At 51.2% G+C, this 14,171-nt stretch overlaps 1 protein-coding gene across 2 annotated transcripts in view; it reads left to right on the top strand.

Annotated features, from left to right (window-relative positions):
* CRACD (capping protein inhibiting regulator of actin dynamics) overlaps positions 1-14,171 on the top strand; it is a 233,791-nt gene that overhangs the window by 192,946 nt on the left and 26,674 nt on the right. The window contains exons 4-5 of one of the 2 annotated variants that reach the window (XM_045284292.1): positions 145-280; positions 13,745-13,909. In XM_045284292.1, the coding sequence (XP_045140227.1) occupies positions 161-280; positions 13,745-13,909 (285 nt within the window). In that variant the 5' untranslated portion in view covers positions 145-160. The remainder of the gene's footprint in view (positions 1-144; positions 281-13,744; positions 13,910-14,171) is intronic. The other variant, XM_045284293.1, reaches the window with a different exon arrangement.

Here is a 14,171-nt window from a genome sequence, read left to right as displayed (position 1 = left end):
CCCCCCAAGTGGTAAAGCGCACATTGCTGAGATGCTTTCTGAACGAGACTGGGATGTGCGGAGAGTGCCTCAAATAAAGAAGAACGAACAGGAAACGGAAATGTCATCTTCCTAGTAACCCGAAGCACGTGATTTGCATTGCAGGTCCTTCGGCGGTACTATGGGAACTCGGGCGTTTTCCCATGACAGCATTTTCATCCCTGATGGGGGAGCGGAGACTGAGCAGACAGTTCAAGCAATGTCACAGGACAACATCCTGGGCAAAGTCAAGGCTCTTCAGGTAAGAAGACAGCTTGAGACGGAAGTCGGCTGTACGAGTTGCCTGGCTAAAGGAGGGCAGGCTGGAGGCGAGTGGGAAAGGCCCTCACTTGGACCTGCATGAAGATGGTGAGGTCCGGGGGGCCACTCCGGATGACAGTTTTTGCTCTCTTGAACCTGACTCCGTTCTCTGCACTGTTGCATCCACCTGCATCACACCCCCTCTGCTTTTTTCTCTTGAATCATTCCTTCCATTTTCACTGAAGGCCATGAGAACACGTCCCCAAGAGGCGCCGTGGGCTTTGGATGGGAGGATGGTGTTGCTAACCATAACATGTTGACCATGTTCCCTGAAGACAGCCTTCGCTGTCCCCCACATTCACCTGCCAGGTTTCCCCCACAAGAGTGAATGGCTCCACTCTGAGTTCTGTTGTTTTGGTAAATCCGGCTCCCCCAGAGCCACCTTGTCTTGAAGGACCATGCAAAGCTCTTAAACCTCCCTCCTATTTCGCCCTGCAGAGTGGGGCGGCGTTCCTATGTATAAAGGACCTCAAGTGGTACCGTAACTCCTTTAGGACGAAGGTATAATAAAAGAATTCTTTACAGAATGTGATTGCAATGAAGAAAATCCAAGAAAAGGAAGCAGGCCAAAGACACTTGGGGTCTGACTGGGTAGGCTGGCCTAATGGCTTGGTAGCCTTCACTCACCCTGGAGAAGGAGCCCTAAGCCAGCCTGGCTGGGCGTGTTTAAATGCGATCCAAATTATGAAGCAAAGGCTCTGATTGGCTGGCTTCTATCTGTGTGTAAGTCCACAGTGATGAATGGACAAATGAATTCATAGGGAGGGGAAAAAAAAAAAGGAGCAACTGGCTTGAGAAGCTCCTGATACCCCAAGGCATTATACTCAAGAGTATATCTTGAGATGCTCTGGTTTCATCCGGGCATTCGCTGAGCATTTTGTGATGTACGTTTGGCCACATAGTCTGCACACAAGCAGCTGGATGTAACATGGCATGTGGGAAAACCCCTGGGGATCCCACCCAAGCTTGCCTACGCTCTCCCTCCGCTGCTACCACTTCCCAAGGCCAGGGGCCGGCCCTCAGAGCCAACAGTGGCACTGCCTTCCTCATATGCCGTCATTTCCTAAGCAGGCTCCTTGCTTGGGTCTTGCTGTCTGTGCCACCCCACCGTTTCTAGACTCAGAACTCCAAAGTTCCCTGCCATCGAGTCCATGCCGACTCGTGGTGAACCCTACAGGGCTGGGCAGCACCTTCCCTGTGAGTTGCCGAGACTAACTGCCGAGCAGGAAGCCCGCCTTTCCCCTCTAGACTCAGGAGGAGGAAGCAAGCTATCGCTTCTCATGGGTTGGAGAGGAGGGAAGGTTGGTCAAGGACAAAGAAAACCTTGATGACTTTCTCCCGGCCATTGGTTCTCGAAGCCTCTTGATTCCTGAGGCCTCAGAGTTCTGAACCTTACAACATCGGCTTTCTGTGAGGAATAGCAGGAGCCCAAGTGGCTTAGCAGGTTGGCCCTCGGGCTGCTAATCGCAAGGTCAGCAGTTTGAAACCACGCCATGAGGGGAGAGACAAGAGTCAGAGTCTCGTAAACTCGCGGGGGCAGTTCTGCCTTGCCCTGGAGTGCCGCTGTCGGTCAGCATCCCCTCGAGGGCACTGAGTTCCCTGAGGAGTAACTTGAAGTGCTCCGCCCTGTGGCCGGGTTGTATTGACAATGGCTTCGCGGGCCTCTGTTCCTAAACCAGAGACCACATGCCCCGACTCCGGGAAGCAGACCGGAGATCATAAAAACATAAATGATTCTGCTCTGCTGGAAATAGAGAAACAATCAAAAATATATATGCTGAGACCCCGTTATTTCTATTAGCAGTAAGATACAGGTTTTAAATGGTCTGACCTCATAATTAATGACTTTCCCTGAAGCAGCAATGCAATTAGCGCAGGAAGCAAACTGTGAGCAGAGAAAAGGGAACTGGCCGCCCTCAGTTCCCCAACCCTGGCACTGTCTCTTCATTGGGGTTAGCCTCATCTGGCGGTCCCAATGAATTCACAAGCGTCCTTCCTATCGTTATATATTAAAAAAAACAAAAACGCAAAGACTTTGCTTTTTGAGAAGTGAGACGGGCCCATTATCATAGAAAATGTGATTTTTTTTTTAAAGTGACCTATGCTATAACTGTATCACCCCCAAAAGCCTGTGCTTTATTTTTTCAGTCCACTAAGCAGTATGCTCCTGGTAAGTCCTAGAAATAGTAGCAGCAACTGTATTAACTTGCATGAATGCTTTGCATTTTTTCATGACAAGGTCATGCCAGGGTCGATGCTTCCTAAGCAGCGTAAGAGACGCCTCCTCTTAGGCTCCCGCATGGAATGAGGGGGCTTACTTGCATCCAAGGCATGTATGTTTTGCTTTGTTTTTTAATGTCTGGAATGGTCTTATGTGTGGGTGTGTGTTCATTTAGTGAGAGAGAGAAAAACTGGATAACACTCACTTGGCATTACATGTTCTGGCAAACTGATTAACCACCATTATTAAGATTTTCTTATGAAAGGAAACATCTTCTGGAATGCCACTTAAACAACAACAAAACATTTTTCCAAAAAAACCCCAAAACTCAAAACGTTTCCCGCTGTACCTTAAGACACTTCCCAGCCCAGGAGACTCTTGGAAAGGCGTGTGTGGATAGGTTGCCCTCTAGTGTCCACACGCATATTCCCGCCTCCCTAAAGGCTGCTTGGCGTCTGCGAGGAGAGAAATGAATGGATGCAGCTGGAGCAAAATGTGTCTTCTTTCTGAAGAGCGTGCATCTCCCACCTGCCATCCTGTCTGCGGCGAACGATCACACTTTTCAAAATCAAGATTTCCCCCTATTTTTTGGTGAAAATCTACGCAGCAAAGCCGGCTCCCATTCAGCAGCCTCTGCATGTAATGAGCAGTGGCCAACGTGTTCGGTGTTGGGCTGCTGACCAGCAAGATGAGCCGATTGGAACCACCAGCCGCTCCTTGGGAGAAAGTGAGGCTTTCTACTCCCGGAAGAGTCACAGTCTCAGAAACCCACGGGCGCAGTTCACCCCTGTCCCACGGCCGCAATGAGTCCTAACCAACTTGGTGGTAGTAAGTTAAGTAGAGTTGGTGATATCCCATTGAACTTGATGTTGTTGCTTTTTTTTTTTCCATCTTTTATCATTGGAGTTTGTTGGTTTTTGTTTTTGTTTGTTGTTTTTTTCAGTTTTATTGGCACATAATCCACATCATACCATCTGATCGAACTTTTTGAAAAAAGGGAAAGATGTACTTGCTATTTTGTTTCTGAGCATAGAAACAAAACATGTGCATGATAAAAAACAAAGTTTAACACATGGGGAAGTTGTAAAGACAAAGATAAAGTTCCCCATTGTGAGCCCCAATGGTGATATAGGGTAAGCATTGTCCACAAAGTCAGCAGTTCAAGCCCTGCCACCCCTCCCAGGCTTGGCTCTGCAGGAGAACGTTGAGACTGTCCCTCTGCCTGGAGCTGCAGCCTCAGAAACTGTAGGTAGGGCGGCTACGAGTTGGCATTGACTCAGTGTCAGTAGACTTGGTTTGGTTGATTTGATGCCAGTGCCTCCATGGGAAAGAATAAGGGTTGACAAGGCTGCTGCCACCACCCGGCCATGTGTGGCCTTGAAGGGAGTCATTCAAGGTCTCTGAACCTCGTTCTCTGCGTCTGACGTAGGGAAGGGGGCACGGGGAGGGGTGCATATAAAAATCCTCAGACCCCTTCCAGTTTTTTTTAAATTGGTGGTCTGTACAGAATCACTTGTCACCTGCTGCAGGGCAGAGTAGGAGCCGCAGTAGCACAATGGTTCAGAGCTAGACTGCTGACTGAAAGGTTGATGGTTCAAACCCACCCGTGGGAGAAAGACCTGGTGGCCTGCTCCCATAAAGATTTTTGCCAAGAAACCCCACTGGGGTCAGTGCCACTCTGCCACATGGAGTGGCAGGGAGTCAGGATCGATCTAATGTGCCCAAAAGTGGCACGGTACAAGCCATCTGTAAATTCCACCCTTGTTGGAACTCCCTGCCACCAAGTTGATGGTGACTCATCGCAACCCTATGCATAACCTCGTCACCTAGGGCTGCCTGGAGCCAAGGGTCAGGGAGGGAGGCTGTGGATTTGCCATCAGGCTGGAGGCTGGGAGGTGGGTACTGCCTGATGAAAGCCCGCAGGGTGTAGCGCAGTCTCAGCCTGCAGGCAATGGTTAGAATGATGCTTCCTTTCTTTGTGTTGTGCATGGTTGGCTCACAAGGGAAGACCCCCCTCCTCTGCTTGGATGTTAGTCTACCACGCCCAGCTCCTCCAGGTCAGGATTTTGACACCCACAAGGAGGAAGCACCCGCTTGTGGCAAGTCCTTCACGCAACCAAAACCGAGGGCACCCCTAGTCCCCTCAAGAAGGGAGCACCTTCCTTTTCCTTGCGCTCAGACGGGTTTCTGCGGGGAATGTGGCAGAGTGAGCGCTGCCACTGAGTCTGTGTGCTTGGAATCCCCCCACCCCCCACCCCCGTAAGAAAAGCCCTCATAAATATGAATGCACATTCCTATAATGCCATTCTTCGGCATTCCATATTCCAGCAAAAATGGCCCCATTTGAACAGGCGAAATAGAGTCCCTTCTCGTCCACACACCAATCTCCACAGTGACTCCATTCATAGCCGCAGGCCCCGTGGAGTCTCAGGCTCGGCACAAGCCTGCCCTCTCCCTCTCTCTCTGAAGGTCACTGCAGCCAGTAGAAAGAAACGGCCCATCCCGGGGGCTGAAGGCAAGGGTGCAAGAGTTATGGTTTCTCCCCTGAAAACGTGAGGGAAGCTCATCGCCCCAGCGGGTCTTCCCCATTGCTTGGAGCCCAGCTCCTTCCAGGATGGTGCCTGGGTCGTGGGCAGGAGTGACATAAGGGCATCCCATGTGTTTGGTTTGGTTTTCATTCCATGTGTATCTGGTGTTCCATTCACACAGGGACCCGAGATTGTCCAACAGTCTTTTGCAGGAAGCTTGTAATCAATAAGGAGGGAAATAGGGTCACTGTAGAGTAAGTATTGGCTCTGTAGCACATTGATAGAGGTCTAAATACAGGCATGTATATATGTGAATACATTGATATATAGCGATAGGGAATAGGTCTATGTACATGTATTTATTTATAAAGTGTTACACCAGCAGATGGACATTGGGCCTCCACTCAAGTACTCCCTCAACACAAGAACACTTTGTTCTACTAACACGGCACTCTGTGATGCTTACCTTCCCTGACACGATCACTGAAGACAAATGTGTGCTTAAGCAAATGTGGTGAAGAAAGCTGATGGTGCCCAGCTATCAAAAGATATACAGCGTCTGGAGTCATAGAGGCTTGAAGATAAACAAGTGGCCATCTAGCTGAGAAGCAACAAAGCCCACATGGAAGAACTACACCAGCCTGTGTGATCATGAGGTCTCAGTGGAATCAGGTATCAGGCATCAAAGACATAAAACAGAGCAAAATTTTTAAAATCCTATCAATGGGAATGAGGGGGTGGGTAGAGTGGAGACCCAAAGCCCATCAGTATTCAATTTTACAACCCCTGTCAGAAGGGCCACAAGGAAGACATGAGCCAGTTGAGGGTGCAGTATAGCACCGACAAAGCACACAACCTTCCTCTAGTTCTTTAATGCTCCCCTCTACCCTGTCCCACTATCATGACCCCCATTCTATCTTACGAATCTGGCTAGACCAGAACATGTATACTGGTATAGATAAGCACTCAAAACACAGGGAATCCAGGACAGATAAACCCCGCAGGACCAGTAAGGGGAGCAGTGGTACTAGGAGGGTAAGGGAAGGGGGGAGGGGGCGTGTTAGTCTGGGTTGACTAGAGAAAACAAATCCATGGACACACGTGTATATGAAAGAGATTTATATACAAGATTAGCTCATATGTACAATACCAATCTATAAAGTCCTCTTCAGACTCACGAAACACATGCAATGACCCCGAATGTAGAAGATCACAGACCAGTGGGTAGAAAGTCTTTGGATCCAGTGGTATTGGAAACAACTCAATGCTGGCAGGGGTGTTTGCATCAGGGTGGGCCCATGTGTCTTGTCAGCTTGCTCTGTCTCCCAGGGTGTGAGCAGAGAGTCTCCCACCTCCAAGGAGAAAGTACCAGATTTCCCAGAATTCTCAGGAGAAGGCCATGTCCACACAGAGGTCTGATTGGCTATGATCTGATTGACCAGCTAGACTCCACCCCTACACTTTTAATCCTCAATTCGACAAACAATTATGTATTTACCACTGGGAGTAATGGGGAATCAATCACAATAATTGATGTATGCCCCCCCTCCCCTCCCCTCCCAGGGGGACAGACAGCAGAAAGGTGGGTGAAGGGAGACAGCAGTCAGTGTATGACAGGAAGGAAAAAAGAGAAGAAAGTATAAACTGTCAAGGGGACCCAGGAGATGGAGGGGAAAAAATGAGTTGATACCAAGGCCTCCAGTAGAAAGAAAATGTTCTGAATAAGATGATGATAGCATGTGTACAGCTATGTTTGACAAGATGGATATAGGTATGGATTGTGATAGGAGCTGTACGGGCCCACAATAAAATGACATTTAAAAATGTCTCGGCTCCAGGGCGGGTCCGAGGGGACTACCCTTTGTGTGAGCAGGTAGGCAGCATGCAGCCCACCCCTGACCGTCAACCATCATTTCTTCGATAACCTACTGCAATGAATGCTGTGGGGCCAGACCTGACCTCCTCTGGCTTCCCTGCTTCCTGAGGCAGGCGTCAGACAAGCCTCCACGCGCCATCCTTCTTTACCTCTTCTGACACCAGCCGCCCTCCCACAGTATGCTGCCGCTGTGCTGGGTTCAAATAACCCGTTGCCATGGCCACATGCAACTCACACACCCAACTCACCGTGATGGGGCTTATTAGGGAAGATAACAGGTGACCACAAGTCAGGATCAGCAAACAGTGTGTTAGTCCGAGTAGACCAGAGAAGCAAATTCACAGACACTCATATGTGTATAAGAGAGAATTTTCTATCAAAGAGCAATTGTACATTAAGAAAACAGCCCAGTCCAGATCAAGTCCATAAGTCCGACAGTACCCCATCGGTCAATACTAGTCCACAAATTCCTTTTTAGATTCCTAAGATATGTGCAATGACGCTGAATGCAGGTAGATCACAACCCAGTGGGCGGAAAGTCTTGTGGATCCAGTGGTGGTAGAAGCATCTTGGTACTAGCAGGGGTCTCCACGTGGCTTCTCCAGCTCCAAGGCTCTGGCTGCCATCAGCCTGTCTCCGTGTGGCTTGTCAACAGGAATGTCTCTCAGGGAATGTGTGTGTGTGTCCCACCTCCAGGGAGCTATTTATCTCCATGGAACCTCCAGATGAGGTCATCAAGCTGCAACCTGATTGACAGGCTAGACGCCACCCCTCCACAAATTGACACTAGATTATGTAACTACCACAAATGGTAAGGATACAGTCATTGGTCATAGCAACACCTCTCCTCAGCCAGCAGCCAAGTCTCTCTCTGGTCCTCAGCCACGTGGTCCCTTGGCTTCTGTCTCTTCAGGCCAGGAAGCCAGCTTGCCTGCTCCTCTGTCTCACGGGCTCATTGTCACACCGGGCAGATGAGGAGAAGATGCCCCCAGTCTCCGTGCTGCTCCTCTGAGTCTCAGTGCCACAGCTTCGGGTGCCTCTGGTCTTGGCCTCTGCCACTTCAGACAGATACCTGGAACGTGCTCCCCCAAAGGACCCGGGCTTCCTCTCTCTGTCTGAGATGGCTCTTTCACACTGAGGAATGGCTTGGGTGGAGGTGTGGGTTTTGTCTTTTAGTCAACCGTACCCCAAAAGAAAAGGATGGTCTCCTAGTCACACCTTCTAGGAAAGTAGAGTCCAAAGAGACCCCCAAAGAAACCAAGGGCGTGACTTGGCTCACACCCTCTATTCCTAAGTAGACTTAGTAGATTAAGCCCACATTCATCCTGCCCTTTAGCATAGCAGGGATCTCCCTCTAAGGTGTGATTCTCACAGCAGGCCTCGAGTCCCAAACCATAATACATCCCCCATCATGCCAGGAGGGCCAGGTGAACTGATGTCATCTCACCTGGGTCCTCCCCTCCTCCTCTCAGTTCCTCCTCTCAGTTCCACCTCTCCTCTGGGGAGATTTTAGAGCCGGGTGATGTGTCTGCTGTTAGGCTGGACACATCTGACACGAATCAGTCCTCTGATATGCACGCATCCATCCCTCCCGTGTCCCTCCCTCCTCTGCCTCTGGTTCCTGCAAAGCTGGTTGTACCTGCTGCCCAGCGCCCTCCCTGCCTCCCTCTCCTCTGTCCCCTCCTCTCAACTCGCCTGTGTTCTTCAGCTCTCTGCCTCTTCTCGGTGTGTGTCCCGGGCGCCTTCACCTCCGACCTCTTCTTTCCATCTGGTTCCTTCTCCGTGGCCCCTGTCCTTCCCGCTGGCAGCCGTGACCGTCATCCCGTCGGTGGCGGTTTCGGGATCAATTGGTTTGGTTGTGTTTCTGCTGAGCCTGTGATTACATTTTGCCCTGTCCCGTTTCATCTCCTACGCATGGCGGTGGATCGACATCCCAGCTTTTAAAAAGCGCCTGGTGAGGTGCAGTGTCCGCCCATGCATTCTGCCTGGTGATGGTGGCTGGCGGGGCGCTTCAATGGCATGAGAACGTCAGGCCAGCTTCCCTCTTGGCGTGTTCCTGCAGAACTGTGCTTTGCACGTGCGAACAGACGACATCCCCTCACCTCAGTCGTTCCCACGTACAGTTCAGAAGTGGCAGCCCCTGAGGAGAGACAGTCCGCCATCTGAAGAACAACCTTAGTGTCCTGCAGCCGTAGGGCACCGCTCCTAGAGAAGCCCGGATCGTTAGACCCGAGCTGAGCTGGACGCCCCCATGAGAAACCCCCCAAAGGTTTTCACCGGAGACCTAGGAACGGTTCCCACCCCTTCTGCACTGGTCCCATCCCTCTCTCCCAGCTGTGCCAGGGCAGCAGAGTAAAATCCTGTGGCTTTGTGACTTCGCCGGTGTCCTCTTGGGCTGTTGCTGTTCTAACTGTGCTGCGTCTCGATCTGGATAGAGTAGATACTAACTGCCTCTTCCTGCCTGCCTTGGTTTCAGAAGGCGCCCTGGTCTGGCCTTCTCCCGCTGTGCTGCATGCTCCTTCCCTGAGAGGCAGTAGGGAGGGAGCCTGCTCGGCTGGGATGCCAGCAGGCCCACCAACAGGCCCTCGCCTCTCCTCAAGCCTGACTTAGCATGCTGTGGGGGCCCGGGGTGCTGGGAGAGGGTAGTCCTGGGTTCTTCTCCCAGGTCTCTGAAAACTCCCTGTCCATCATGCAAGAGCGCTGAAAGGGAGGTGGGTGACGGTGGGTGGACTGGGCTCCACTGAGTGCAAAGGGGAAGGGGATATTTCTGGCAAGGATGTCCTCTGCTCGGGAACCAAGTGAGACCTTGAGAAGGTGTGTTAGACAGGGTTCTCTAGAGAGATAAAACCAAATCGCTGATAATTTAATATATTTATTTATAAAGATAATTAGATATACAACAAGAAATGAACTGTTAAATCATATACAGATAAATATATAATACAAGAAATAAACAGTTAAATTATAAAGCACTACAAATGGCTCAATTCAACTCACTCCCGTGAGAGAGAGTTGTGAGAGACTAGCAGTCCTTCAAGTCTAGTCTGCTGCCAGATCTTCCTCTATTTATAGAGAGAGCTAGGCTAGCTCAGCACAGCAGCCAATCACAAGGCAGGTCACCAACTGCCAGCCAGGTCACCAACCGCCAGTCCCCAGCTCCAGGGATGTCTTAAAGGGACCTCAACTTATAGCGACACAGTCCACAGGCTAGGGGTCCCAGGTAGTGTAGCCTTTAAATTGAGGCACAGGACAAGCAAGGCAGCCGCACACTGGTCCGATGATCAAAGAGCGAGACAAGAAAGGCGAGGCTCACCAAGCCATTTACCTCTCTGCCCTTCAGTTAATCCCACTTGTGTTTATCGGCCAGGCTGGCACAATAAACTATCTCAGAAGGCCTCCTCATCTCTTTACTTCTGCTACTGTAAGAAGCAAGCAGAGTCCCTGGGTGGCCCAAACAAGTACGCACTCAGCAGCTGCTCACCAAAGGTTGAAGGTTCGAACCCACTCAGCAGTGCCTCGGAAGAAAGACCTGGCATTTGCCACCCAAAGGAAAAAACCAATGGGGCACAGCTCCACAGTTGGGTCCTCAAATCCATTGCCATGAGCTGGCCTTGGCTCAGGGGGCAGCTGGTTACAGTGGAAGCAAACATCATGTCAGATTCCTGAGAAGCAGTGGTGGGGGTGTGAGGTGCCATCAAGTCCGTTCCAACGCACACCGACCGTATAGACAACGGACCGAAGCACTGCCCGGGCCTGCGCCATCCTCACAGTCGTTCTCCTGTCTGAGCCCATTGTTGCAGCCACCGTGTCAGTCCACCTCGCCCGGCCCTTCCTCTTTTCTGGTGCCCCTCCGCTTTACCACAGCATGATGCCCTTCTCCAAGGACAAACTGTGCCCCGAAGCACCTGAGATGAAATCGGGCCAGCCTTGCCTCTAAGGAGCACACTCGTTGTGCTTCTTCTGAGACAGATCCGCTGGCTCTTCTGGCCCCGAGGTCCTGGTACTGGGGTTTCCTTCGCCAGCACCATCCTTCAGAGGCACCGAGTCTTCTGTGGCCTCCAGGCAGTGGGGGGCAGTGACTCAAGCTCCTTGCAGGCAACTCAGGGTCCCATAAACTTGGGCCAGTCACTTCTGCCCAGTGGACCTGTGGGTTTGTTCTTTTTTAAAATGAGGGGGTTTGTTTAGGTGATTGTTCAGGTCCTTTGCAGCTCTTTGGAGTTAAATATTAGCCAGATTTAAAGATTAAATGCCAGAGAATTGAAGGGGGAAAAGCATACAAGGACTATGAAACCTCAATCCTTAGATCGAGACCACAGAAGATGACTTTGCCCCCCTGGCTCTGGGGCAGTGCCGAGAGATTTGGGGCTTCCTCAGCTCCAGGAAGGGGGCTGGTTACAGGTCAGGGGTGCTGTTAAACATCCTACAGTGCAGAGGACAACCCCACAACAGTGAGTTATCTGCTCCCAAACGCCCACAGTGCGGAGGTTGGGAGGCCCATGGATGGAAGCAGCAGTTGGTGTGACTGTGGATCGACTTGAGCCGGCAGTCTCCTCAGCGACCCTGGCACCCCTCTTTCTCCTTGGACGTCACCCTCCCTTTCTCATGAAATCGCTGCCCTCCGTCAGCTAGTGTTCGGGCACTGCCTTTCTTCAGGAGTCTTTTTCCGTGTCTAATCTGGTGCTTTTCTTGGTCCAGGTACGACTGATCGTCCTAGTCCTTTTCCCTATTTTCTCCTCCCTTCACCCTGTTCTTTTAGCTACCGTCCCACCCCCAGCAATCAAATCTCCCTGCCTGCTTCTCTCTCCCCATGGCCCGTGTGCCCCTCACCATGCCTCTCTGTGTCCTGTGAGCCAGGGGGCAGCTGTAGCATAGCAAACAGGATGTACTGGTGTCGGAGCACTGTCCTCCTGGCCCCTTCCATGATTCCAGCATTGCTCATGGAAAGGTGACCTGCTGTCTCCTGGGGCCACCCTCATCTCGGGAGTGACACCCACTGGGAGCAGAGCAGCATTTTCTTGGGTCCTGATACACGGAATGAGAGCTCCCTCTGAGGGGGGATCTCCAGCTAGGGCTGTGAGGAGGGTGGCTCAAGTGTGATTCATCGAGGGAAATCTGAAATGTCCTGAGAGGGGATGAAATGTCTTCTTGCAGCCAACTAGGGTCTTGATTTCCCTGGTGGTTCCTGCATCTCATGTTTTCTATGTCATTGTCTGTACTTGGGGAGGGGCAGGGGAGTCATCTCTTTAAGTACATATGCAGGTTAAACAACAACAAATGTTTGATGGCCACGTGTTGCTGTTAGAACCCATTGAGTTGGCTGACACTCAGAGGACCCTGGGCACAGCACAGCTAAAGACGGCCCTGTCCCGCGTCCTCACCTCCATTGCTGTGTTTGAGCCCATCGTCACAGCCACTGTGTCCATCGGCCCCTTGAGGGGGTTCGTTTTCTTATTTTTTCTTTTTCTGCTGACCTCTGCTTTACTAAGCATACTGTCCTTGTCCAAAAACTGGTTTTTCCAGAGAACATGTCCAAAGTACATGAAACAAAGTCTCACCTCTAAGGTACACACCCTCCCTTCTGAGGGCCGCATTCCGGCTGTCCTCCTTCCGGAGCGAGCTGTTTGTTTTTCTGACAGCCCATGGGACTTTCATAGTCTTTGCCGGCACCAGAATTCAAATGCAGCACCTCTTCTTTGGTCTTCTTTATTCCTCGTCCACCTTCCCCCTGCAGATGAGGGGCTACCATGGCTTGGGGCAGGCACACCTTATTTTACAAAGTGACCGCCTTGCCCTTTAAAGAGGTCTTGTGCAGGAGATTTACCCAATCAAGACAATACGTCATTTGATTTCTTTCTCTCTTTTTTTCTGGTCATTTGATTTCTTTTTTTTAAATTGTTTTATTAGGGGCTCATACAACTCTTATCGCAATCCATACAGTCATTTGATTTCTCGACTGCTGTTTCCATGAGCATTGATCGGAGATCCAATCCAGATGGCTTCTTTGACGGTGTCCATCTTTTCTACGTTTATCACGTCTACCGGTCCAGTTGTGAGGCGCTTCGTTTTCTTGATATTGAGTTAGGATCCATACTGAAAGCCACAATCCTTGATCCTCATCAGCAAGTGCTTCAAGTCCTTCTTGTTTTCAGTAAGCACATGCGTGTCAGCTGCGTCTCAGGTTTCTAATAAACTTGCCTCCAGCCCTCCTGCATGCAGTACACATTCTCCTTCATAGAGCACAGCTTCTCCGATGATGTGATCAACGCACAGATGGGATAAATATGGTGAGAGGGCACAACCCTGATGCACACCCTTCCTGATTGTAAACCATGCCGTATCCCCTGGTTCTGTTTGCACAGCCGCCCCTTGACCCGAGAACAGGTTCCGCAGGAGCCCCAGGCGGTGTTCGGGAGCTGCCATTCTTCAAAATGTGAGCTGTAGTTTGTTGTGATCCACTCAGTCATCACCGAGATCATCCTGGCCGCCCCAACATTTGGTTTAGAAATTCGATCTTGCTACCCACTGGAAACCATTGGCCTTTCCCGGAAAAGAGGCAGCTGGGTGGGAAAGGTCAGGGCCTTAAAGAGGTGGACAGACAAAGGAAGTGACCAGTGACCTTCCTGGAGGACTGCATCGAGGTTTCTAGGCGTGGTGCGTAGTGGCGCAGTCAGGTGTGCAGAGCATGGACCTCAGCGATCCCTGGCCATGCAGGAGTACCTGGTCCCAGGTAGGAGGTCCTGCTTCCTTGCCTCAGAGCGCCTCTCCTTTGTCCCGCTCCAGCAACAGTTGGGCAAGAACATCAAGTTTGGGCAGCCGCCACCCAACGCCATTCCCATGAAGAAGGCAGACAGCGGAGACGCTGGTTTGGAAGAGGACCTGTTCCTGACCAGCCCCATAGAAATTGTGACTCACCAGGACCTCGTCCTCTCCGACACGGAGAACAAAGTAAGCCCCCCCCCCCCAATGGCCTAATAGCTAATAATCCTGAGGGGACATTGAACAGTAGAAAGGAGTCCAGCCGCCCCTGGACCTGCACTGGGGTGGGTAATGTGGGAGAAGCTCTGCTAATACTGGGCAGCCTAGCATCGGGGGTGGGGGTGGGGGTGGGTGCTTCCTAGGTGGGCCATGTCTCCACAGAGAGGATTCTTTCACAGCTCCCCGATGCTCTTCAGCTGGGCCACCCTGGTGGGGAGGAGGCAGGCGGGGA

Source organism: Echinops telfairi, unplaced genomic scaffold (assembly GCF_000313985.2).
Source record: "Echinops telfairi isolate 266 unplaced genomic scaffold, ASM31398v2 ScPeMD7_7468;HRSCAF=8506_0, whole genome shotgun sequence".
NCBI classification, from domain to species: Eukaryota; Metazoa; Chordata; class Mammalia; order Afrosoricida; family Tenrecidae; genus Echinops; species Echinops telfairi.
The sequence above is the reverse complement of the archived record's forward strand: the minus strand, read 5'-3'. Positions and strand labels throughout refer to the sequence as shown.